The sequence below is a fragment of the Schistocerca cancellata genome, chromosome 3 (assembly GCF_023864275.1).
Source record: "Schistocerca cancellata isolate TAMUIC-IGC-003103 chromosome 3, iqSchCanc2.1, whole genome shotgun sequence".
NCBI classification, from domain to species: Eukaryota; Metazoa; Arthropoda; class Insecta; order Orthoptera; family Acrididae; genus Schistocerca; species Schistocerca cancellata.
Window position 1 is genome coordinate 228997111 of NC_064628.1, and position 27860 is coordinate 229024970.

Below are 27860 nucleotides of genomic sequence, written 5' to 3' on the forward strand. Positions count from 1 at the left end.
CTCTGCAATAAATAGATGTTAACCCAATGCTGGCCGGTCAGTGTGGCCGAGCGGTTCTAGGCGCTTGAGTCTGGAACCGCGCTACCGTGACGGTCGCAGGTTCGAATCCTGCCTCGGGCATGGATGTTTGTGATGTCCTTAGGATAGTTAGGTTTAAGTAGTTCTAAGTTCTAGGGGACTGATGACTTCAGATGTTAAGTCCCGTAGTGCTCAGAGCCAATCTAATGCTGTTTTGTTGACACCGCGGGTGTGACATATGCCGTCACTACTGCCTCTGTGCTCAACCATCCTGAACCCGTAAGGTTTCTCATCCCGTGAAACCCTACAGCTCTGTGGATGCATATGCCTCTGTGTTGCAGCTCCTATATTTTGAGGTCTCAGTTCATGGAGTGGACATCTTTTCAACCTTCAAATTTCATACTTTTTTATTCTCTTTGAGCATAAAGGTTTTTTTTCCTGCAATTACCTTTTTTTGACTCTGTAAAGTATAGTACATACCAGCTCTATGTCATGGCCATGTTCTTTTAGAGTCTACTGCAATAGCTCAGTGTTGTAAAACTGATAGTCTCAGCAATCCTTCACATGTCTTCTTTGCTCACAGACAAACAGTAAATTATTGTTGAGATTCCGTTATGCAGCAAAGGGAGGGGAAGTCTTATGGAAACTGTGGACAGATGACGGGCGTCTATAACTGTTGCCATTTTCGAGTCGTGCTGGTGTCGGATTCGGCGCGCCAGATATTTGACGAAGCCCTTCCTGCAACTTGGTATGGATTGTACCAGGAAGCGACCGACAAAATGGTTCGCATCCAGCTTGACTGCAGGACAACACCGAAAACGCCACCACATCAATATATGGACACAATTTTCCGTGAACAGCATGACAATAAAAACGGAACATAATTATACACAGAATATTTCCCATCGCACTCAGCAGTGTTAATCTGCAGTTTACTAGAGTCGCAGACAAATGTTGCTAAAAATTCGTGAGAATTCTGTTATGGATAAACAGTCTGTACCCCAGATTCCAGGAGGGAGAAAGTATCTATCCCTTCTTGCTCCCACTCCCCTCCTTCCCTGTGCACACTTTTAGTTGTGCGTCAAGAAACAGTAAGGTAAGTGGAAGAAAGATTTGAAATTGTAATAATAGTTGAAGGGGAACAATTAACTCAAATGCTAATGTTCACAGATGAGATAATAGCCCTCTTGGCCGAGTGCAAAGACGATCTACAATGTTTTGGAAGACGAGGACAACATACATAGCACAGAATGTCTTACAGGTAAAAAGAGCAAATACAAAGGTGGTGACAAGTAAAATGACACTCAAATGAAGAGTTAAGATCGAAACAGGAAATGTAATGGAAGAAGTGAAAAATTTTCCTATCCAGGAAGCAGCCTCATAAAGGATGACCAAAACAAGGATATCAGATGCAGAAAACTTTCTTCGGTGAGATCTAAAATGGAAAAAGTTAGAGAAAATGTGACTAGAGCACACGAAGAGTAAGGCAACAATGCTTGATCACGCAGCTCTAATATATTATACACGCAAACAAAGTTGACACTCCGCATTGTAGCTCACGGGAGCGACTGCAATGGGAAATGCCTTTAAGGTCGCTCTCATCAGCCGCCGCACTCAGTGCAGGGTTGCCATCCGCCTCGATATATTGGGACCGTCACCATTACAGTCCTCCTCGTCCCTACATTCTGGCAAGACCTAATTTTGTTCTGACATTGCGAAATACTGTTACGGGCTTGGTTAAAGTACTCAAGTGACACCATCAGTTAGCGCAACATGTAAATGCACCCTCAGTTAGTTTTATTTATGTCAACGTGTTTATGTTGACAATTTTGTCTCACAGATGAAGTTGAATGTTGCGTATCCTGCATTGACGAATCAAGCACCTTATCGACCTAGCGCCATCATTCGATAAAATACCAATATTCTCCAGTAGTAGGGCCTGGAACTATTTAAGCCATGCCATGCGGAAGAATCGAACAGCTCTTATTTGAATAGCGATCTGATACGACAATTCTTCCTAAACGTAGTTCGAACAACGAGTGCAAGTTAGCTGTGTTTGAAGTGTTTACTGCGGTTATTACAAAATTGCTTAAGAACGGAAATAGAAAGTATCACTTTTCGGATGGTTACACAGAAGAGAGGTCTTTCGTCAAGAAAGGACGTATGGATCAGGAAGCGTAGTGTGAGGTTTGTAGCTGTTTCATTGCCAACTCACGGAGGTAAAGGCAGCTGTGAGGCATCACATTTCAACGAAGAATCATACAAATAGATTCGCGGTAACATCATCATCAAAGTATGTCTCTACATTAATAATTAAAGATACCCAGGAAGAATTGCTCATTGCCTGATTTCGAAATTTGAGGAAGAGACAATGGCTTTCTATACTATGGTATTTGATTACTTAGAGAAATGGGCTATTTCTTTTAATAAATACCAAGTATCTGATTAGATGACGCTGTTTGAAACCGCAGACTGGGTGATGATTGGAAGCACTGTTATATACCGGACTAAAATGGTGTGAAGATTTCAGGCGACAATTGTTTTCAGGAGTATATGTATCTGAAGAGCTTTTCAGAAACCAAATGCGACTCAGAAGAAGGAAATTCTAAACATTCAGTAGAAGAAAAGTGAATGTAATATTTTAAGAAAATTGAAAATCCTGATCCGAACTGCCAGTTGATAAAATTATGCGAGTATTTGTTCTATGCTCCACACACTCGACTGTGGAAAGAATATTTTCGTTGGTGTTGACCCAGAGGGCTGATGAAATAAATCTACTACTGCCGGGGACTGTGGAACCGATTTTACAGTGCTAGTTAAATTACAAGTTGACTTGCATGGAGTTTTATAAATACCTATAAGGAAAAAAAGACTCGATGAAAAAGGTGAAATCTTCTGAAAAATATGGCTCACCAACTATTTCTGCCGCAACGAGTTTCATGTAATTCTGTAAGTAAAAAATAATTATATTAAATAAAATTTTTACCTCATTTCTACATCCCATATCAAGAGTGCCCCGACGAGATCCTGGACACTCTAACAGTGTGTCAACTTAATATGCGCGTGTAATACAGATAACACAAACATGGTCGTGGGGTAACAGCTTTGAGTAATCAAAACGTTCTCAGTCCGGGATTCAAAACCCGCCACTGTTAAATTTTGATGGATAATAAGCATTGGCGGCCAAAGGCTTCCAGCATAAGAAGTCACACTCATTCTGCTAATGGTCTTGTGAACTAGGGCGGAGGAGTGGACAGAGGTTAAAGGCACTCTCTTGTCCTTGGGGTGGGAAACTGTCCCTGAAGGTAGAAGAATCAGGAATGATCAACGGCATGAGGATGCAGAAGGCAATGGAAACCACTGCATTAAAGGCACATAACTTGTATGTGTCCTGTAATGGAGTAAGTGTCATGATGATCTCTTCATTGGCAAAAGATTCCGGAGTAGTCCCCCATTCAGATCCCCGGGACGGGACTGCCAAGGGGGACATGACCGCGAGAAAAAGATTGAATAACCAACGAAAGGATAACGTTCTATGAGTCAGGACGTGGAATGTCAGAAGCTTGAACGTGGTAAGGACGCTAGAAATCTGGAAAGGGAAATGCAAAGTTTCAATCTAGATATACGAGGGTTGCCGAGAAAGTAATGCACCACATTTTATTTCTTCAACAATTTTTTATTGAACATAATGAGAATTACACACACGAAAGAACGATATTTTATCTACACATCCTATTTTTTCACGTAATCTCCATTCCTTTCTATGGCCTTCCTCCAGCGCAAAACAATGACGAGTATGCCCTGATGGTACCGATCCTTGTCCTGGTGGCAGAAGCAGTGCTTGACTCTGTGCATTACCACCACCTCCTCCTCCTCCTTCTCAAAATGTCTTCCACAAGTGGCATCCATTAATGGCGCAAACTCGCAAATGACATAAACAGCTCACTGCAAAACGTCAGGTGTGACAGCCGAGGATGGTCTCCCCGTTCGCTGCAAATCGTGGAGCTCTGCCGTATCGCCTTCTGATGACCTCACCCTCTGTGCCCAGTGACGAACTGTACTTCTTTCGACAGCAAATGCTCCATAAACTTAGCACAAGTGTTTGAGAATATTCTCCACAGTTTCTTTCTCTGCAGTAAGAAATTGAGAGGTGGCACATTGCTTGTGATGTACATCACCTACAGACGCCATTTTGAAACTGTCCTGCAGCTGTGCTATCTGTCAGAAGTGCCAGAAACTTGGCGCGCTCACTCAGGAGACTTCAGGTAATACAAACGTAACGTTTCTCATTGGTAACATTAAAAAAATGCGGTACATTAATTTCTGGGTGGTCCTCGTAGTAGGTGCCAGTGACGTGAATCGGAAAGAAGACAAGGATTTTTGGTCAGATAAGTACAGGGTACTATAAACAGCAGCAAAACATGGTATAGCGGGAATAGGATTCGTTATGAATTGGAAAGTAGGGCAGAAAGTGTTACTGTGAACATTTCATTGACGGGGTAGTTCTTATCAGAATCGGCAGCAAACCATCTCTGACAATGATAGTTCAGGTACACATGCCGACGCCGCAAGCTGAAGATGAAGAGATAGAGAAAGTATATAAAGATATTGAAAGGATACTACAGTACGTAAAGGGAAATGAAAATCTAAGTCATGTTGGAGTGGAATGCAGATTTAGGGGAAGTTGCAGAAATAATAGTTGCAGGAGAATATGGGCTTGGGATGAATGGGAGAGGAGAAAGGTTAATTGAATTCTGAAATAAATTTCAGCAAATAATAGAAAATACTCTGTTCAAGAACTACAAGAGGTGGTGGTATTCTTGTAAAAGCGGGTGACGTAGAAAGATTTCAGTTACATTACATAGACGTCAGACAGAGATTATGAAATCAAATACTGGATTGTAAGACGTACTCAGGAGCAGATATATACTCAGATCACAATGTAGTAATGACAAATAATAGGCTGAAGTTTGAGATTTGTCAGGAACAATCAATACTCAAAGAACTGGGATACAGTACAGGAATGGCGAGATATGCTTGAAGTTATGTAAGGCTATAGATACAGCAATGAGAAATAACTCAGCAGGCAGTACAGTTGAAGAGGAATGGACATATCTAAAAAGGGCAGTCATAGATGATGGAAAGAAAAACACAGGTACAAAGAAGCTAACTCCGAAGAAACCATGGGTAACAGAAGTAATACTTCAGTTGATCGATAAAAGAAGGAAGTAGGTTATAAAAAAAGTTAAGGGAAATTCAGGAATACAGAGATAAAAGTCGCTGGGGAATAAAATAAGTAGGAAATGCAGGAAAGCTAAGACGAAATGACTGCACGAAAAATGTGAAGAAATCGAAAAAGAAATGATTGTCGGAAGGACTGACTCAGCATATAGGGAAGTCAAAACAACCTTCAGTGAAATTAAAAGCATGGGTGGCAACATTAAGAGTGCAATGCAAATTCCACCATTACATGCAGAGGAGCGAGCGGATAGGTGGAAATAGTACATTAATGGCCTCTATGAAGGGGAAGATTCGTCTGATGTGACAGATGAAGAAACAGGAGCCAATTTAGAAGAGATAGGGAATCCATTATTACTCGTAGAATCGGAATTTAAGAGAGCATTGGAGGACTTATGATCAAATAAGGCAGAAGGGATAGATAACATTCCATCGGAATTGCTAAGTGGCAACGAAACGACTGTTCACTTTGGTGTGTAGAATGTATGACTCTGGCAACATACCATCTGGCTTTTGGAAAAACATCATCCACACAATTCTGAAGACTGCATCTCGCACTCAGCTGAACAGCTTATGCATCCAAGTTGCTGACAAGAATAATATACAGAAGAATGGAAAAGAAAACTGAGGACGTGTTAGATGGCGATCAGTTTGGCTTTAGGAAAGGTAAAGGCACCAGAGAAGCAATTCTGATGTGGTTTATAATGGAAGTAACACTAAAGAAAGATAAAGACACGTTCACAGGATTTGTCAGCCTGGAAAAAGCGTTCGACAATGAAAAATGATGCAAAAAGTTCGAAATTCAGAGAAAACAGGGGAAAGTTATAGGGAGAGACGGGTTAATATACAGTATGTACAAAAGCCAAGAGGGAAAAATAAGAGTGGGCGACTGAGAACGGAGTGCTCGGATTAAGAAGGGTGTAAGACAGGGATGCAGTCTTCTACCTCCACTGTTCAGTCTGTATAACGAAGAAGCAACGATGGAGATAAAAGGAAGGTTCAGGAGTGGGATTGAAATTCAAGGTGAAAGGCTATCAATGATAAGATTTGCTGATGACATTGCTATTGTGAGTGAAAGTGAAGAAGAATTAAAAGATCTGCTGATGGCCAAAAGATGAAGCATCATCAGCACCCAGCTGGAACAGCAGCTAAAGTATGTTTAATAAGGTTCACTGCAGTCTGCTTTAATATCTTCATTCGTGGAAGTATCAATAATTTGGCTTATGGCTCTTATATGCAATTGTCCTATTTAAAATTATTCTGCAGATAATACCATTCTCAATGTAAATGCCATTAATACTTGTACGTAACTGAACCTCTTGATCTCATGTTTCTGGGTCTTTGGTAAATTTAGTTAGTCTCCTGATTATAGTTTCAAAGTACAGCCACAGCCCAATTCAGCACTATTAATGTCAAGCACAACAAACAAACATGATAGAATAGAAAAAAAATAGCAACCATTCCAAACTTATCATGTAAGAGCATGAACAAATGACTAAAGCTTTTCAACAGTGATGAAATGCACAGAATGTGCACACACATTGGAACATCTGTGTGTTCAGTACCCCCTGTGTTGTTCTTATTTGGTGTCACTCCTATTACTGGAGTAATATTATAAGATAGGGCATGTGAGTGCTTTGTAAGTGATCTTTGTTGTAGAAGTCTGCAGCTCGTGGTCTAGTGGCGGGGCCATGGGTTCAATTCCTGGCCAGGTTGGGGATTTTCTCTGCCCGGGGACTGGGTGTTTGTGTTGTTTTCATCATTTCATCATCATTTGTGACCATGGTGAGATTGTATTGTGTAAAGATTGGGACTTCGTATGGGCACTGATAACTGCGCAGTTGAGCACCCCACAAACCAATCATCATCCAGCATCCAGCATCCAGCATCCACCATCGTCTGTTGTAGACTATCTCTGTTTTCCAAGTTCATTACGAACGAATCAGAGTATGCCAACAGCTTTACCTATCTACACGTGTTTAATCATACTACCTCGTATTGTTTCTGTTACACACAGATACTTGTCTGAGTCTACAGATTCCCAATGAATCTCACCTGTATTGTAATTGTAAGATGCTGGTACTACCCTTTCGAGAAGCGCACAACTGTACATTTCTGGTGTAAAATTTGTATATAGGATGTATCTTAATTAGTAGAGAGACCATTCTGGAGAACATGGGTCTATAAACGAGCCACTTGCGAGATAAAGTTAACATTTCAAAAAGTTAACAAATTGGATACATTTATACTAACTAGGACAATATTTTATACTATAGTCAGTGGAGACCTTATAACAGTAATATTCAGCATGTCTCAAAATTTATGGTACAACTTTCTGTTACAGCATCCAAACTAATTAAGATATTCACACAATGTTTGGCTTATGTGACACACTGTTTTGCAAAGTTTTGTCATTCAATGAATTCCATCTTGTGGACCTTTGGTGACATGCACAATATCCAGTCTGTGTTCGAGCTCTATCCACACTCGGTGCAACATAAACACATCAGCTGTGGCAATGGCAGCAACAGTTTGGTTCTTTAAATCATTGTTGTGGTTGACAGACATTTGGTAGACTCTGTCATTGACAAAACCCCATAGAAAGAAGCCCATCAGCGTAATTTCAGATGAGGTAGGAGGCCAGAGAATTGGACCACCCATGCCATTCCAGCAATCTGAGAAAACCTGGTAGAGAACATCTCGCTCAGTCAGAGCCCAATGTGATAGTGCACCATCTTAGAAAAAAACTATGTATGGGCAGTCAGCCAATTATGGCAACACCAATAGCTCCAGTATATGAAGATAATGGTTAGAATTAACTTTCTTTTCTGAGGAGAAGAAAAGAAGTCTCACAATGTGATCAACCTTAAAAAAGATCACACATTCACTTTCAGGGTGCCACACACCCCTTCCACAGCAGTATGTGGATTGGTTGTGCATTGGATGTGAACATTATACTTGTTTATCCTACCACACATATGAAATGTTGCTTTGTCAGAAAGTGCATGCAATAGATGCATCTGTAAACATCCCAAAGAACCTGTTGCATGGTTGCTCTAGGGATTTGCTGCCCTGTGATACCCACTCAACAGATTTCTGCAGTGAACTTCAAACAGCCAAGTGAAATTGTTCTGTCAGCCTCACTTTTTCCATGTCATTGAGTGTGGTGCTGCACACCAATAATAATAATAATAATAATAATAATAATAATAATAATAATAATAATAATCCCCGTGGAGGCCCGGGAGAAGAATAGGCCTCCGGTATGTTCTGCCAGTCGTAAAAGGCGACGAAAAGAACAAACCACTAATAGGGCTAACCCCCCTTTTAGTGTGATTACTTGGTTCAGGACAGAACTAAAGAAGCCTCGGACAAGTGCCGTCATGGTCGGGGACGACGCTTGAACCCTATGCCCGCCCACAATGGTAACGACACCGCTAGCCAACTGGAAAAGGATTTAAATCCGAATAGAGGTGTTTTGCAGGATATGCTTCCTGCAACCACCCTAGAAGGAAAACAAAGACAGAGGATGAGATGGTCAGATGAAGTTAATCGACACCTCATGTTCTGTTATTACCAAGCAACAAACCTAGGAACCAACACAACTGGATACAGATCACAAGTATACACAACATTTATTACCAGATACCCAGAATTAAAATTTTTAACAGAACAATGACTAGCTGATCAGATCCGTGTAATAACCAAAAATAACAGGATACCCCAGTCAGAATTAGAAAACATCAAACAACAAGTACAACAAATACTGGAACAAAATAATGTGCAATCAGAAGAGGAAGAAAACACAGTAATGGACTCAAACATCCCAGAGCAAACAAACAGACCAACACGCATCAATTAAACAATCAGAGGAAAACGAAATCATAAGACAGCCACCAGAACAAGCACAAATAGAACATGAAGTGACACACATGTTAGATATAGAAGAAAAATTTCAGCTGACATATATAGAATACAAAGACACAAATACAGACATTAGACCATTCTTGCATAGACCACCAAATAACCCACAAGTCGAAACAACAATAACAACTATCAACACAATCATACACAACAAAATAAATGAAAATACAAGTATGGAAGAGTTACAACTACTGGTTTATGTAGGAGCACTCACTACACTAAATATACACACTAGGCAGAGATCAGAACCAACCAACACACAGAAGAAACCCACAAAACCAGCATGGCAACACAGGCTACAGATCAGAATAGAAAAACTGAGAAAAGACATCAGACAGCTAACACAATTTATAAGAAATGAAATATCAGACAAAAAACGAAAAAGGTTAGGTAAAATCTCACAACAAGAAGCAAAAGAGCAATTAGATGAAAAGAAGCAGAAATTACAAGCATTGGCCAAACGACTTAGAAGATACAAAAAAAGTGAAAATAGAAGGAAACAAAACCAAACATTCAACACAAACCAAAAGAGATTTTACCAAACAATAGATAACACACACATTAAAATAGACAATCCACCAAACATAACAGACATGGAACACTTCTGGAGCAACATATGGTCAAACCCGGTACAACATAACAGGCATGCACGGTGGATACAAGCAGAAACAGACTCATACAAGATGATACCACAAATGCCTGAAGTGATAATTTTGCAACAAGAAGTCACCCGAGCAACTAATTCTACGCACAATTGGAAAGCCCCCGGAAATGATAAAATAGCAAATTTCTGGCTAAAGTAGTTCACCTCAACACATTCACATCTAACTAAATTATTTAACAGTTACATTGCAGACCCATACACATTCCCTGATACACTTACACATGGAATAACTTATCTGAAACCTAAAGATCAAGCAGACACAGCAAACCCAGCTAAATATCACCCCATAACATGCCTACCAACAATCTACAAAATATTAACTTCAGTTATTACACAGAAATTAATGACACATACAACACAGAACAAAATTATAAATGAAGAACAAAAAGGCTGCTGCAAAGGAGCACGAGGATGTAAAGAGCAACTGATAATAGATACAGAGGTGACATATCAAGCTAAAACTAAACAAAGGTCGCTACACTATGCATACATTGATTACCAAAAAGCTTTTGATAGTGTACCCCACTCATGGTTACTACAGATATTGGAAATATACAAAGTAGATCCTAAATTGATACAGTTCCTAAACATAGTAATGAAAAACTGGAAAACCACACTTAATATCCAAACAAATTCAGATAATATCACAACACAGCCAATACAGATTAAGCGTGGAATATACCAAGGAGACTCATTAAGTCCTTTCTGGTTCTGTCTTGCTCTGAACCCACTATCCAACATGCTAAATAATACAAATTATGGATACAATATTACTGGAACATACCCACACAAAATCACACATATGCTATACATGGATGATCTAAAACTACTGGCAGCAACAAATCAACAACTCAACCAATTACTAAAGATAACAGAAGTATTCAGCAATGATATAAATATGGCTTTTGGAACAGACAAATGTAAGAAAAATAGCATAGTCAAGGGAAAACACGCTTAACAAGAAGATTACATATTGGATAACCACAGTGACTCCATAGAAGCAATGGAAAAAACAGATGCCTATAAATATCTAGGATACAGACAAAAAATAGGAATAGATAATACAAATATTAAAGAAGAACTAAAAGAAAAATATAGACAAAGACTAACAAAAATACTGAAAACAGAATTGACAGCAAGAAACAAGACAAAAGCTATAAATACTTATGCTATACCAATATTGACCTACTCATTTGGAGTAGTGAAATGGAGTAACACAGACCTAGAAGCACTCAATGCACTTACACGATCACAATGCCACAAATATAGAATACATCACATACATTCAGCAACACAAAGATTCACATTAAGCAGAAAGGAAGGAGGAAGGGGATTCATCGACATAAAAGACCTACATTATGGACAGGTAGACAATTTAAGAAAATTCTTTCTAGAACAAGCAGAAACTAGCAAAATATACAAAGCAATCACTCATATAAATACATCGGCTACACCACTGCAATTTCATAACCACTTCTATAACCCTTTAGATCACATAACATCAACAGATACAAAGAAAGTAAATTGGAAAAAGAAAACACTACACGGCAAGCACCCGTATCATCTAACACAGCCACACATCGATCAAGACGCATCCAACACATGGCTAAGAAAAGGCAATATATACAGTGAGATGGAAGGATTCATGATTGCAATACGGGATCAAACAATAAACACCAGATATTACAGCAAGCATATTATTAAAGATCCCAATACCACAACAGATAAATGCAGACTTTGCAAACAACAAATAGAAACAGTAGATCACATCACAAGTGGATGTACAATACTAGCAAATACAGAATACCCCAGAAGACATGACAATGTAGCAAAAATAATACATCAACAGCTTGCCTTACAACATAAACTTATAAAACAACACGTTCCCACATACAAGTATGCACCACAAAATGTACTGGAGAATAATGAATACAAATTATACTGGAACATAACCATTATAACAGATAAAACACCACCACATAACAAAACTGACATCATACTCACCAATAAAAAGAAGAAATTAACACAACTAATCGAAATATCCATACCCAATACAACAAATATACAAAAGAAAACAGGAGAAAAAATTGAAAAATACATCCAACTGGCTGAGGAAGTCAAGGACATGTGGCATCAGGATAAAGTTGACATTATACCAATTATACTATCAACTACAGGAGTCATACCACACAATATCCACCAGTACATCAATGCAATACAGCTACATCCAAACTTATATATACAGTTACAGAAATCCGTAATTATTGATACATGTTCAATTACCCGAAAGTTTCTAAATGCAATATAACATATACCGTACAGTTAAAAGGAAGTGACGCTTGATCAAGGTCCGCGTCACTTTCCATTTTTAACCAGAGTTAACGTCTGAGAAAGTAAAGAAATAATAATAATAATAATAATAATAATAATAATAATAATAATAATAATAATCAAATTCAGTCCTTAGAAATAATACAATTTCAGGACATCATACAGATTACCGTATTTACTTGAATCTAAGCAGCACTTTTTTTCCAGTTTTCGTAATCCAAAAAACCGCCTGCGGCTTAGAATCGAGTGCAAAGCAAGCGGAAGTTATGAAAAATGTTGGTACGTGCCGCCACAACTAACTTCTGCTGTCGAATATATGTAGCGCTACGCAGGCATGCGTTGTAGGCACAAAGATAAATACTGGCGCCAAAACCTCTGCGTCAGTAAATAAATTAAAAAAAAAAACAAGTGGAAGACGAGCTTATTTTCTCCGCCGCGAGTTTCGATCACTGCATTTTCATACATTATCCAACGAAGTAAATACAAATTCCGTATTGTTCATTTTCGAATGTAGCACAATTTCAGTGTATTACGAAAATCTGACTGGCAAGACTGTTTGGGACGTTTGTCAATATGACCAACTCTACGTTCTGAATTTTTTCCTATCTGTGAGAAGAGATGGTTGCTAATAGGATCCTGATGAAATATGAATCACATACAGTATTCTCTTCACCATAAGAATAATACGAATATAAACATTTTGCCATGTATTCTTTCGTGTTTGCTGCTATCTCATTTAAATCCTGTCTGCCTAATAAACTACGAAACTAGAGTGAGACAACAGCAAACGCGGAAGAATATACGTATCGTGTCATGTTTATATTCGTATTATTCTTACAGTCAGAAATGAAGCACGGCAAGTGACTAGATTTTTAAATCTAAGATGACTCTAATTTCTGTGCAGAATTTGATGTAATAAAGAAGCGGCCGCAAAGATTTTCAAACGGAGAAAAATTTTCGCCTAACTCTCGTTCAGAACATGTTCTATCATACGCAGTCTATTATTTGATTCTTGTTGATCATTATCAAAGAAAGCAGCAGTGTAAGTAACAACAAATAGCAGTCTCTTGCCATTGTTTCGCTAATGAGACGATTCCTCTCTTTTTTTTTTTTTTTTTTTAATTGTACACGGCGGTAGCGCGTACAAAAGCAAGCCATGCCGCGTGCCGCGACAGGCCGTAAACACGCACTATCAGAATGCGACAAACAATGCATGACACAATGCAGTAATGCATTTTCAGCTTAAGAGTGACGCAAACACCTATAACAAAGAAAACGGCATTTATCAGATCAAAGCAAAATAAGCTATTGATTCAAACCAGACGAAGCACGTGAAAAAGGAAGGGTGCCCGTATAAATACGGATGGAGCGCCTGACGCATAGCAATGGCTACGTGGTAAAGCTTAACTGCTAAGCTTACGACGCGAACCAAACTACTGTAGCTGTATCGTCATTCATTCGACCTAAATTGTGTCTCATATTACAATGGACCAACTTCGTTTCGATTTGGAGGTGCGGCCTAAAACTTTTCTCTCCCCTTGAATTTCGAGTCTCAAATTTCAGGTGCGGCTTAGATTCGGGAAATTTTTTTTCCTTTATTTCGAGTCTCATTTTTCAGGTGCGGCTTAGATTCGAGTGCGGCTTAGATTCGAGTAAATACGGTATTCTTCTGAATACGTCAGTTTGTAAGTTACAAACTAGAGATCTGTTTGTATTAATAAATTTTATATTTTGATGCATTTTGCATTTGGTAATATATAAATAACAACATCACAAATATTGTTGTTATCAACATTAGATCAGTTGTGAGTTGCTTAAAACTGTGAACTTTACACACTTACAAAGCACTTTTTATAAAGATCAGGTATTTACCTATGGAATAAAAAGGGTTTTCAATGAGAATTCTTTTTAGATAGTCTTTTAATTTGTTAGTAGAAAGGTCTGTGAAACTTTTTGATAGGGCATTGGCTAGCTTCAGACCAGCATGAAGCGCATTTTTTTTCATATAAAGCTGTTCTGTGGCTACTTATAGGGTATCTGAATTTTTGTCTTGTATCACACTGGTGCAGGTTACAGTTGAAATTTGGATTTGTTGTTTTCACAAGCAATGTAACTTTCAATATGTATACACCTCTAACGGTAAGCACACCTCATTTTGGGAACAGGTTGCCACATGATTATCTAAGTTTCACAACACAAATAATTCTGATAACTTTTTTCTGTAGTGTTAATTATGTGCTTAAGTTGGCTTGGGTTGTTGTGCCCCATATTTCTACAGCATAATTTAAATTGGATCAGAGTAGTGTGTGATTAGCAGTTTTTAGTACACACATATGCTTACAATATTTGCTAATCATGTTTATGGCAAATACATCCTTTGACAGCTTACAGATTAAGGAATCTTAATGCATGTTCCATTTGAGGTTGTTCTGGATTGTGATTCCCAAGAATTCTATCCATTTTTCCTTTTTTACAATACCATTTCCAGTGGATAATTTCATGCCAAATTCTATTTGTTTCCTTATGTTAAATTCCATTGTTGCAGCCTTTGAAGCACTTACATTTAGATGGCATTCATTGAAATACTAGACTATTTTGTTGGTCACACTGTAGCCCAGCACCTCCAAACTTTCATGGGCTTTGTGTTTGCACACAATTGATGCATAAACTGCATACAATATTTTTTTACATTCAGGAGAAAAATACTGTGTATCATTAACATAAATCAAGAAAAGGAGCCCCAAGACAGACCCTCGAGGCACTCCATATTCGTCATCAGTAATTCTGGATCTGAAAGACCCACTGTTTATTTTAAGCAAGACAAATTGTTTTCTACTGCTCATGTATGATTTTATTAATTCATACCTGGTTCCTCTAATACTCAATTTCCACATCTGGTAATAGGGTGATGTTGACACAATTAAAAGCTTTTTGTAGATCAAGGAACACTCCAATAACATACTCCTTGTTATCTGTCGCAGATATTATTTTGTCTATTAACTGTGCCGGAGCTTCTGAAGTTGACTTGTTTTTCATAAAGCCATTTTGATTTTCAAATATTAAGTTGTGTTGACTCAGGAATGTTGTTAGTCTAGTATAAATAACCTTCTCAACTTCAAAATAATGTCCTTGCCACTCGGCCTCTTCATCCACTTGTACTGCCATTACCCACTACACAATAATGCTTTCTCTCTGCATAAAATGCCTGTACCACTGGTGTATCAACATCAGTGAGGGTGGCTGCTTCCTATACTATATTTGGAAAATTCTTTGAACTTGTATGTTTGATTTGTTTTGAATAAACCATTCCACACACTGAGCATTTTCGTCAACTGTTGTCATTATGCTTCACTCATGACAACCTGTAACACACACACACAGTGAAGCTTTGAGAGTTTGTCTCTCACATAAGCCGAACATTATGTGAATATCTAAATTAGTTTCAGTGTGTTTTTTTTTCTTTTCTTTTTTCAATCCAAATATAGCACAATACATTTTTGTTATATAGCAATATCTTTCTTAAACTTTATTTCTTATCCTTTATTATGTGTTGTATTTTCAGTCTACATGACCAGATTGTGCCAAATAAATAATAGAAATGTCAGTAACAGTGGAAAATAATGGTTGTTTTTGTTGTTCCAGGAATATGCTATGCAGAATTTGCTGCTCGTGTGCCTCGTGCTGGATCAGCATATGTCTACAGTTATGTCTGTGTTGGTGAATTTGTTGCATTTGTTATTGGATGGAATCTTATTCTGGAGTATGTAATTGGTAAGTTGATTGTGCAATCTAAGCTTCACGTAGCTTTTTTTATAAATCCTTTATTATTATTTTTATTATTATTACTATTATTCTAAGATGAAATCGATTCACTAAATAAACTGTTTCTAGCTCAGTGGAGATATTTGCTGTGTCACAAAATATGTTGGCCACCTATTTAGTAATATGTAAGACAGGTAACAGAATTCCTTCACCAGAAAGCTATGGTTATCCACATTTCACATTCTGTGTGGTTAGTTACACAGTATGTCACTCACTGCAGCTCTAAACTGAGGATAACACAATTTTGTCTTTTTATTTTTATTTTTTTTATGCTGACTGGAAAGGACCAACTTAAATTGCCCTCCCCCCTCATATTTTTTTCTGAAATGAAAAAACACATGTAATTAAATAATCTTGTTTGCTTAGCATATGAGTTATTTAAACTACATTCTGCATTTGGTGTTTTGCTTTCAGGTGCAAATCTGATTAAGTTTTGTGGTTGTCCAACACCAAAACATGTTATGTATAGTTGTTCATGCAACAAACACAACTGTAGATTCACTCCAAAACATTGGAATGTGTGCCATTATGCTTTATTAATAGTCATATTGTACACTATTCTGGTGTGGCTGGAAGATCTGTGTACCACCTTGAGCATTGAAAGTACTCAAAACCTATCTCTTGTAAGGTTAACATTGAAGACTGGGGTGAATACAGTATGTGTCCTATGGTAGGGACACCTTACTAGGCTCAGCTAACTGAGGAAACTATGAAAAATGGGAAATCCCAAGAAAACAACACTGAAGTGCAGGAGTTATGTATTTTCTGCCCTTGCATGTAACTATAATGGACATATTTAGGTGGTACAGAGCAACTACACAACAATTAAAGTGCTGTAAGAAGTGTAGTGCTACCAGTGCTAACTGCAGAGAAATGGTGGAAGGGGGTGGGGTGTTTTGGACAGTAGAGAGAAAGGAAAAAGAGGGGTGAGGCAGTGGGGACAGGTTAGCAGAGATTCAAGCCGGCATATTGCAAGAGTGCATGATGTGTTGGTAATGGATCTGAATAATTTTTTCTTTCCGTGGTATCATATTCTATATTCCCCAATTCTCTTGTTGAACTAAGTCAATTTTTGTTGCTATAATTGTTCACTTAATAACCACTCTTTGTTTACATAGTCTTTTTACATAAGCAAATACACTTTTGCTGATATAGCAGCAATGTGTCATCGCCATCTACTGTTGCCTGTTATCTGTTTTCATTGTGTGGAATTGCATGCATCGCCGCAGATGATTTTGCAGTGACAGTGCTCTTTATTGCTTGCTTTTCACTCACTCTCAGAAAGGATGTACATAGTTACATTCAGCTTGACTACTGACTCATCTCCCAACTGTTATACTGTGGTTTGCTGTAGCGAAAGAAGGTTTTCATTATGCAGGAATTACTGATGATTCAGTGATGTTTCCCTTGGTAGTGAGCCAGCTAGACCATCAGTCTGCTGTGGAAATTCAAGATATTATAACTGTGCCTCAGACAGAAGAATCTTGTAGGAAGCTAAAACTGTGCTGATATGAAGAGTAGTCACTTCAGATCAAGACTGCATCCAACAAGTGCTGACGCAAGAAGACATTGGGGATCATGAGGTGTTCCAGTAGCTCTGGCACTCACCAGGCAAAGTGGATGTCAGTACTATTCCTGACAACCTGTTATGTACAATATGGAGCAACCATCCACTGTCACTACTTGAGATAATAATAGCATCCAAAATGGAGAAGTCACTGGATATCATTGCAGAACTTGCAGACCACATAGAAGAGGCTATCACTCCCACAGGAGTTAGCACTCTGGTAGAGCCAAACAGCAGCAGCAGCAGCAGCAGGGGTCACTTGCTGATTATTATCCGTAGGCGGTGAAGGTAGACATTCTATGCAAACAGCGCAGTGAACTACTGTCGGACAGAAGATATCATTGTCACAAGTCTAGGAGCCGATCCTCAAATAACACCTCGTTTTGTGATTCCGAACAGTTGGTATGCTGGCACCACTGAAAGTTTGACGAACAAGCATATGAGTACCAAAGTTTTTGCTCGTTCCCAAATACCAGCGCCAGTCGATCTTAGCCACAGATGTTTGCCAGGCAGGATCACCATACCTGTTTATTAATAAAAAGAAGTCTGGACTAAAATATCTAGTTGATAAGGTTCAGATCGGAATGTATTGCCATGGACCTTGATGAATCAGTGGTGATAACTGACCACGCTCTGTTTGTCGGCTGTTAACAGTTCCACAATATTGACATATGGAACACACCATATGGAATTAAACTCGGTACTGTGCAGTGAATTGATCTAGGACTTCAGCAGCACTGAAGTCTGAGCCAATCATCTGTGTGGATTTCCTGGTGTACTACCAGCTGGTGCCAGACATGGCAAATTCTCGACTTGTGGACAGTGTGACTGGCGCGACTGCAACCTGGTTCCACTGCAGTGCGACAACACACAGCACCAAACTAATATAAGTGAAGGACTGTAAGTACACTTCTATATTATGCCAATTTCCTGCTCCCACTAGGCCCCTGGAACTCCAAAATAGGTGCAGCATAATAATGTACCTTTTATTAAAATCACGGATGGGCTCTCCAGCATCATGTAGGCCTTAATGTTTGGCACTGGCATTATACAATCAAGTGGTCCATGGTTGCCTTCACTGCACCTGGTTCCTAAGAAGAGTGGAGTGTGGCATCCATATGGCACGTGTACAGTGCTTAATGTAAGAATTGTACCACAGAATTATCCAGTTCAGTTTTTGTGATAATATAGTGCTTTGCATGGTGCAACAATCTTTGGTGTGCTGGATTGTGCCAAGGCTTGTACTCACACTCATAGCAAAGCAGATATATAAAAAGAGCAATTATTACACCATTCAGGTTGTTAGAGAGCATGTTTATGACCTTTGGTTTAATCAGTACAGACCAAACCTGGCAAAGATTCCTTGATTCTGTACTACTACGCCTACCCTTATGCTTTGCTTATCTTGATCTTTTCAACCACTGAAGAACAATATCAACACCACCTCACAGATGTGTTTAAATGGTTGGAACAGTGCAACATCATTTTTAACACAGCCAAATGTGTGTTCAGGTGAGAGCTATGTCATTTCCTTGGGATACTAAATTTTTATTGCCGTTATGTACTGTGGGCAGCAGAGCTACAAAAACCATTAACTGCAGCACTTTCTGGCCCAAAGATTAAAGGACACTCTCCAATGCAGTGGACTGAGGCGGTGAGCTCCACATTTGACACCGCTAAACAAAGCATGGCGAACGCTGCACTTCTGGCGCATCCTAAGCTTGATGCACCCTTAGTGATGGTGGTTGATGGAAGCCTAACTGTTATAGGCACTGTATTGCAACAATGAACACATGGATTGCCTTTTATTCTCAAACTTTTGCCATCACAACAGAAATGAGGTACATAGAACTGAGAACTTTTCACCATGTACGAAGCCATCGGATGCTTTTGGTGACAGATAGAAGCAAAAGATTTCACTATCTATAAGACCATAAACTGTTAATGCATGGTTTCAGGCAGAATAGCAACAAAAGTCCATGATGATACAATGATCTGGAATTTATAATGCAGTTTACCATCATCATCATCATCATCATCATCATCATCACAGCATTGATGCTCAGATTTATTGTAATACTGTGTTGAGTCTTTTGTGAGGCAGATGCATGAGAACATATAGCTGACATGTAATGCATGTGTTGTTGATTCATTAAGAGAAGTTAGAGTTTCACTTTATAGGACATACATAGAGTTCAACTTCTCTAAGTGTGTTATTCCACTGTAACAAGAAAAGTATCTTTCAGCATATTCGATGTGATGGATCAGAGTCCATGGGGAAGAAGCTGTGTCATTGTAAAAGAGACTGAATAGAAGGACCCTCACAGCACTGGTATTGTATGACAACCACAAAAAAAAGTAGAAGAAGCAAGAAACCTAGCAAGATAAGGAAGTTAGGGATCGACTTGTGGACTGTTTAAACAGCCTATTCCTAACAACCCCATTAGGGAAATAAAGACCAACAAAACATTCAAATTCCTTATGAAAGCTCAGATTGGTGGGCCATGGATGCAGCTGACATCTGACCTAGAGAACTCAAAGGAATTACTGACTGACTTGATAGCTGAGACTCTAGTACCAGTCTGTGGTTGAGTGCCAGCCTAAATACTGTTGTGGCACATGAATTTGGCATGAGCTGTTGGTGGGCACATGACATGTCATAGGGAAATAGTGCCTGCCATCACAGTGCTGTGATCGTACTCTGCTGGCAGTAGACTCTGTGTCTCTTGTGGTGACTGCTGGAGGCTCTGTGGACAACAAATCAGTGTGTTGTTGATGATGATGATGATGATGATGATGATGATGATGATGATGATGATGATGATGATGATGATGTCTCAAACATTTACCAACATACCTGACAAGTATGGGTCAGTGTTTAGCTTGATAGTGCTTGTCTGTTGCAGCAAATGAAATGTAAAGCATGGCCACCTGTGGTACATGAGTGTTTTGCTGGTTTGCATGTTGCTTTCTTGTAGTAGGGACACAGTGCTGGGGACACTCATAAATGCTTCTAGTGAGTTTGCTTGGTGACAAATGAAATTTGGCTGTAGATGCTTTTCCATTTGTGATTATGAACATTAATTGTACTTTCTGCAATAAAATAATGTGGTAAATCCAGTGTTTTTGTGACTATAACATCAGTAATGCACCAAACACTGTACCACAACTAACCCAACAGAACACACAACCTATCATATCTGTTTTCTCACATGACATTCATTTATCATAATCATTTCATGACAGCTTTGCCAAACATCACAATCGTAAATGTATTGATAACAAATATTTTGATCAATCCCTTTGAGATAAAAGCACCACTGTTGTGGCACAGCGGTCCATCACTCTGGTTTATCCAGATAGAGAATAGATCTGTTCTGTCTCTTGTCAATGCTGATATCACTAAATAGAGCAGTTTAGTTGCAAAGTAGCAGTTCTTCTGGAAAACCTGGAATTCTCAGGTAATTACATTTTACCTGTGAAAATCGGGGATATCTCAGAGCATTATCATGGAGCTTCAGGAATTTTATAAAACATCAGCGAGTTCTGCATTTTTAACCTAGCATTGAAATTGAATTTTCTTTGTTTTAGAAATAATAATGCTAAAATACTTAATATTTCAGTGTGTGTTAATTATATAAATATTATGCCACATAAAATTTTCAGTGTTTAAAAATTGTGGTTAAACTACTACTTACGGCTATATATAGCTCAGCTGAGGGGAAAGAAAAGTCATTATTGTGGTATGCTCCCCCCCCCCCCTCCCCCACTCACACACTTGCCATTAGTTATCAGGAGCTTTTTGACACCATCTTCCCCTCACATCTGGAATTCTCAGGGATTTATTTCCCACTTTATAGTAGCCACTGTGAGTTGCCAATATGAATGAACAAATCATTGCAAGAAGTAAGAGATATTTGGCTGCACTACAAAGCACAAACAGATATGGCAGAATCGAGCATATTCCTAATCTCTGGCTGTCTCAGTTTGAGACTAAATGCATACAAAGCTTCTGTACTCCAAGCCAGCTGGCATTATCCATCTTGTGATATGGGAAAAGAATGCATAAATTGATAATATTGATAACTGAATTCCAGAGAGATAGATGTAAACTATTTGTCACAAATGTTAAACCAATATTACAATTTGGACGCATGCACGGACTTATCCATCTGTGTACCATCCCACCTTCAATGAGACTACTTGTATATTTGAAATGGATCAGTCATCCAGACATGAAATTGTGTAACACTGTCAGGCATTTTTTGTATTCAGTCTGAGATAATTTGGTAATTTATTGTCACTAATTTACTTCACCAAATTACTGGAATCAGTTTTGTATGGTTTTATGACCTCCTACCTGATGTTAGCCACTAGCTACTCATTGACCCAAGTTGATTGATAAGCTGTGTATATCTTCATCATGTTACAAACATAGGAAGGTGGATGATCACAGGTGAAAATTTGTGCAGTGGCCTGGTGCTTCAGGTGTGAACATGACCTGTCCAGCACAAAAACACTGGTAAAACATTCAGCCATACACCACACATGCTGACACCAGGAAAGCTGAATGTAGCGGTACAAGAGTTCTCCCTACAGCTTGTTGAGGGAGTCAGCTACCTCTTTGAATCCTCCCTGTTGCTGTAATTTGAACTACATAATTTTTATGGTTAATTTAATTTCTTTCTTATTTGTAACATGAAGCCATGTAAGAGAATTGTGACAACTGCCTAGCAAATTTTTTTAAAAAATTGTAACACTGCTGATCAGGTTGCTAGAAAAATTTTTCACTTGGTGTTTAGCAATTAACATTTATTGATGCATTTTGAGATTAACTCATCATCAGAACATCCAAGAAGAAAGGTGGAATTATTCACACACAGTATGGTGTCATTTGAGAGTTAACTCCTCACATAGTTGTACTCCACAGCAGATAGCAGCTCACATTTTACGTAATACTGTGTACGAAGAACTCCACCTTTCTTCTTGGATGTTCCGATGATGAGTTGATCTCAGAATGCATCAATAAATGTGAATTACTGAACACCAAGTGAAAATTTTTTCTAGTGGCCTGATCAACAGTGTTACAATTAAAAAAAAATGTTGTTAGACAGTTGTCACAATTCTCTTACATGGCTTCATGTTACAACTAAGAAAGAAATAAAATTAACCATAAAAATTATGTAGTTCCAATTACAGCAACAGGGAGGATTCAACGAGGCAGCTGACTCTCTCAACGAGCTGTAGGGAGAAGTCTTGTACAGCTACATTCAGCTTTCCTTTTGTTCATTTCTTACATGCTTAAGTATACTTTTATGCATTTTCTTCACTGCTTCGTGCAGCACTCTCCAAGAGAAATCACTGAGGAGTCCACAACATTCATATAGTCTATGTGGCTTATACATTCAGCAACTGTGTCAAACACTTTCACAGGGACAGGGTTTCTTCAGAAATTGAGAGGCATCCTACAAAAGTATTCCCACTAAAATTACAAAATTATGTAGCCTCTCTTTTATTCATATTGTCCATCTAGAACTGGAGCCTAGCTCATCACTGTATCACTCACCTTCATCCACATAGTTATCCCACATTATCCTAGTAGCCTATGATGCCTTATCACCATGTCTTTCAAGGCTGGCACTATAGATACATCATACTTATCACACCTATCACTACAGACACTTCTAGCCTTCACACCAAAAGTGTAGTTGACTGCCACAAGAGCTGTGTTCCATCAATCAGGTGACAATTAATTGTGACCTCCCACATTTTTTCAACTAAAAGCTATAATCCCCACAAGCCAGTTGGGTACCATACGGCAGAACATTTTGCGGCCTATACTATCGTAAAATAATTCTGATACTTCGATAAAAGTCAGTACTTCACACAAAACACACATAACTAACATATGCCTTCCATCAGAAACTGGAGGAAACACTGCTGTGCAATCTATGATATCTGTATTATATCACCCAGTTAACTACTGATATCAGGAATGTTAATGGTATGCAGAGTATAGTAGCAGACGCTCTTCCTTGCAGCGATCTAGTTGCAAACACCTAGATTTTGTAGCTCTTTCATTGCACAGGAGTTGGTGGATGAAATAAAGTTGCTCCATGCTCCTTGATTTGGCTTGTAACTTCACCACATCAGTATACTAAACAAATGCGAGGCTACTACAATGTCTCAGCATTGAATTCACACCCATTTATTGTATCTGATCTCTGCTGTGACTCTTATTTCTTCACTTCGTAGAATATCCCTCCCAGGAGTTACAGCAACAATATATCTAGTTGAAAGAGCATTTTTGGCTCAAAATAGAAAAGGACTATAAAACTTTTGCCTGGCAATGTCGCTCATGGCAGCAGAATAAAATTGGTCACCACATCGCCTACCCACGCTAAAGGATGCATTTACTTCCAGACTGAGGCTGAACACATTTTTGCATTTCATGTTGGCCAGAAGCTATACTGAAGGAAGATACCAAAGCTCAGAATATACCCAAAACATTCTCTCATGGAAGGCTCACGTGATTCAATGTACAAGTGCAAGTAACAACAGATCATGGCTGACAGTCAAATCTGTTCAAGTCACTAAAAATGCTCCTGTTAATGCACATTATTGCAGACATCAGCCTGCCATTCTTAATGGATAGTTTGAGCAATTACATAGTCAGCTAAAGGCTTCTCTCAGGTGCCACGCCTCCAAATATTGGACAGCCGTGCAAACCACCATCAAAGACCACCTAAATGCACCAACTGGGGGTAGTGGTGATGGTAAGATGATACACTGTGGTTTATATAAAGACTTCATACTACCAAATTTCATCAATGACAAATTAAATGTAATAGTTAGTGCTTTTTCTTCTTTGGTCATGAATATTGTTTATATATCTCTTTCTAATGACAGGCTCAAGCCTTGAATCCACTGCTATAACTGAGTTATTGTCTTCCACAGATTTTATATTAGGAAATCAGATTTTATGTTAGAGAATGTGTTCAGTTTAATAATGATACTGAAATGTTACTTCACTTAGAATGAATGTACATGCTTAAGTTTCTGTTATATCTCATTTATGTTATTTGTTTGTTTATTCATGTTTATTCACCCAAAGATTATATCACAATGATAAAAGATTTGGTAAGGTAATATAATGCAAATCAGTAGGTCAAAATATACAACACATACATGCATAAAATGTTGTATGAGGATAAGACAGATGGTTGGCAATGGTCCAGATTAAGGAGCCATCCAGGCATTTGTCTTAGTGATCTAGGAAAACCACAGAAAACCCAACTCAGGGTGGTGGACAGAGTATCTCCATCCTCTCAAATATGAGTTCAGTGTCCTAACAGTGTCAGGTAACTTGTAATATAAATCATAGTTTTGTTCTTCATTGTCACACAAACTAAGGACATCCACTGATTGCTCCTCTCCTGGACCATTTCTGATAATCTGAAATATAGAACACATTACTGTTTTTTTTTATTTTTTTTTTTTATTTTTTATTTTTTTTATTTTTTTTATTGCCACATTAGGTCATGTAGCCTGACAGATGTACTGGAGGTTCACTTGTTTGGATTTGTATTGTAGATACATCAAGGAGGAATAAGGGTCTTTGACATGCAGTTTCTTTGAGCTGTGACAACCTGCAAGCGGCACTTCTTTCAACAGTTTCTGGTGAAAGGTTTAGGCAATACACAATTTTCTCGGTTTCTGTAACTCATCTGTTGGTGGGTCACAACATGTGACTTTTAAATACACCATTTGATAACAAGCAAAACCAGTCAAAATATTTGGTTAAGAAATAGTCTTCCTTATTACCTGGGGAAAAGTAAATGTAATCATAAATGTAAACACCTGGAAATGTAGCCTTATTGTAAAATGTCAAAGTGGATCATTGAAAATCTTCACAGTACCAATCAAATTACAATTATAACAATGTTGTTGTTTTCAACAATTGATTAACTGTTTCTTTTTTCTTTTTATCTTTCATCTTTTATTGTTCATAGGGACAGCATCAGTCGCTCGTGGACTTAGCAGTTATGTGGACACGCTTGTCAATGGAACAATGGAAAGAACAATGAAGGAAGTCATGCCTATGAAAATAAATTTCTTATCATCATACCCAGACTTTTTATCATTAGGAATGATTCTAGTTTTAACTGGTAAGTTGTATATATTTTTTATTTTTAAATTGTAGGGTGAACCATATTAATTCAACTCTCCTTCCTTCTCTTCCTTCCCTCCCCCTTCCCCTCTCTCCCTCTCACCCCCCCCCCCCCTCTAAAAATGACTGGAGGTATAAAGCAGCATTAATCAAAATTATTAGTTTTATTTTCTTCCCCATTTTTCAAGTATTTTGAGTTTGTGATATAGCTTACATAACAATCCTTGACATTTAGAAAGTATCAAACCATTTTTTTTTTTTTTTTTTTTTTTTTTTTTTTTTTTTTTTTTTTTTTTTTTTTTGTAAAGTGGTACTATTCAGAGATATAAAACATTTTGTTATTAATGTTTTGGGGCCACTGCTTTCTCATATATACCAGGCAGCAGTTACAATCATACTTTTCATTACATAAAGCCGTAGGTTGTAATTCTATTAATAAAAAAACTGTATGAGAAATGCACTTTTTAAACAGTTTTCATCTAATACAAACAATGGAAAATTATGTCTCATAAAGATATACAAAATAAAGAAGAAATCTTCATACATATCATGAAACTGACAGATCAACTTCTCCTTGCACTGATAAGTGTGCATTATTTGTAGTTGTAAATTATTAAAATACTGTTATGTCTTTGATCACCATGCACGATACTGGTCACTGCCAATATTTTCTTGTGAGTTACAGCTTTTGCTCCATTTGAAAATTACACAAATAAGCAGCATACATTGTTCTTCACTCTGAAGAAAATGCATCAAGAGGTGTTTTTATTCTGATTAGTGCAGTTATTATCTTTATCCACTGACTTTAAATAGGCTGTTTTGGACCTGTGCAGTAATGATCTAGCTACATGACATAAAAATCCAAAATAAATCATTTAAAAAATATGCGGGCATGCTGAAAAGTAAAGCCTCTGAAGTTTGCATGTGAAAAATCTTGAAGCTTTTTAAGGAAAAATAAACATTATTCACATTCTGTATCTTTATTGTTCATGTCTACATATTTGCAGCATTCTACTGCTAGAGGGCACAGAATTGTATTATGTTGTTGCATGAGAAACAGTATACGGTAATTGAGTTTTGAATTTGAAGAGTTCGTCCACACATGGAGTACTCTCTCCTTCAGCACGACAATGCCAGACAACACTCAAGTGCTGCGACATCTTCAATAATCCAGTGCCTTGGCTCGCTACCATCTCTTCATATAGTCCCATTCTGGCCCTATTCAATTTCATTTGTTTCCAAAACTTAAAAAACACCTTTGAAGACTTCACGTTGATAGTGATGAAGCGGTAAATGCACAGGTGAAGTTGTGGCTCTGTCAACAAAGTTAAACTATCTACAGTGACGGTATTGACAAACGGGTCCCTTGTTGGTAGTTGTGTGTTCATTATCAAGGTAACTACACTGAAAAAAAAATGTGGTCATGAAGAATAAAACTGTAGAATGTTAATATTTGTTTTATTTAAAAATCCTCCACACAAAGAATTCAGAGATATACTTTTCAGCATGCTCTTGTAGTCGCTCCTCATACCAAACCTAATGTCTGGAAAATCTTATTGGTCATGCTTTTGCCCAGCAGAAAGACATTGTGAAACACAAATGTTACACAATTTCCAGCACTCACATCGTTTTGCGATATCCATTAGTACAAGGTTCAACTATAAAGTTTTGCATATTACCACTAGACTGTGCTATAGATATGTGACACTATTATTGTTTTAAAATTTGTTCTTGTTAAAACAGCAGCAGCTCATAAATTGGTCTAGTAGTTCATCAGGTTCACCACAAGGTCTGGAAATCGGCGAATTTCAAGCATATCAGGGATCAGGGAATTCAGTGAAATTAAAAAAAGAAAAGAAACTAGAAAAATACCTTTTTTGTGTCAGTAGATGAAATGTTTGTTTACTGAGATGTCATGTGTCATCACTGGGAGGGCGCAGCTGAATACATGCACCATTTCCCTACTCCCTCATGCTTACTGCCTCTCCCCTTCCTACCACTCCCCTCAGCTTGCGGTCAGTGCTGCCACCACTTCTTGCCACTAGTCTAGTAGCTACTGATGAGAGGCAGGGAGGCAGGATCTGATTCTCAGAGATTGTACGCATGAGTTGTGTCTGAGTGACTGC

At 38.2% G+C, this 27860-nt stretch overlaps 1 protein-coding gene across 2 annotated transcripts in view; it reads left to right on the plus strand.

Moving 5' to 3' along the window:
* LOC126174859 (cationic amino acid transporter 2) overlaps window positions 1-27860 on the plus strand; it is a 384534-nt gene that overhangs the window by 282602 nt on the left and 74072 nt on the right. For both annotated transcript variants that reach the window (XM_049921256.1, XM_049921258.1), the window contains exons 4-5: window positions 15818-15946; window positions 25577-25732. In XM_049921256.1, coding sequence (XP_049777213.1) covers window positions 15818-15946; window positions 25577-25732 — 285 coding nt within the window. The remainder of the gene's footprint in view (window positions 1-15817; window positions 15947-25576; window positions 25733-27860) is intronic.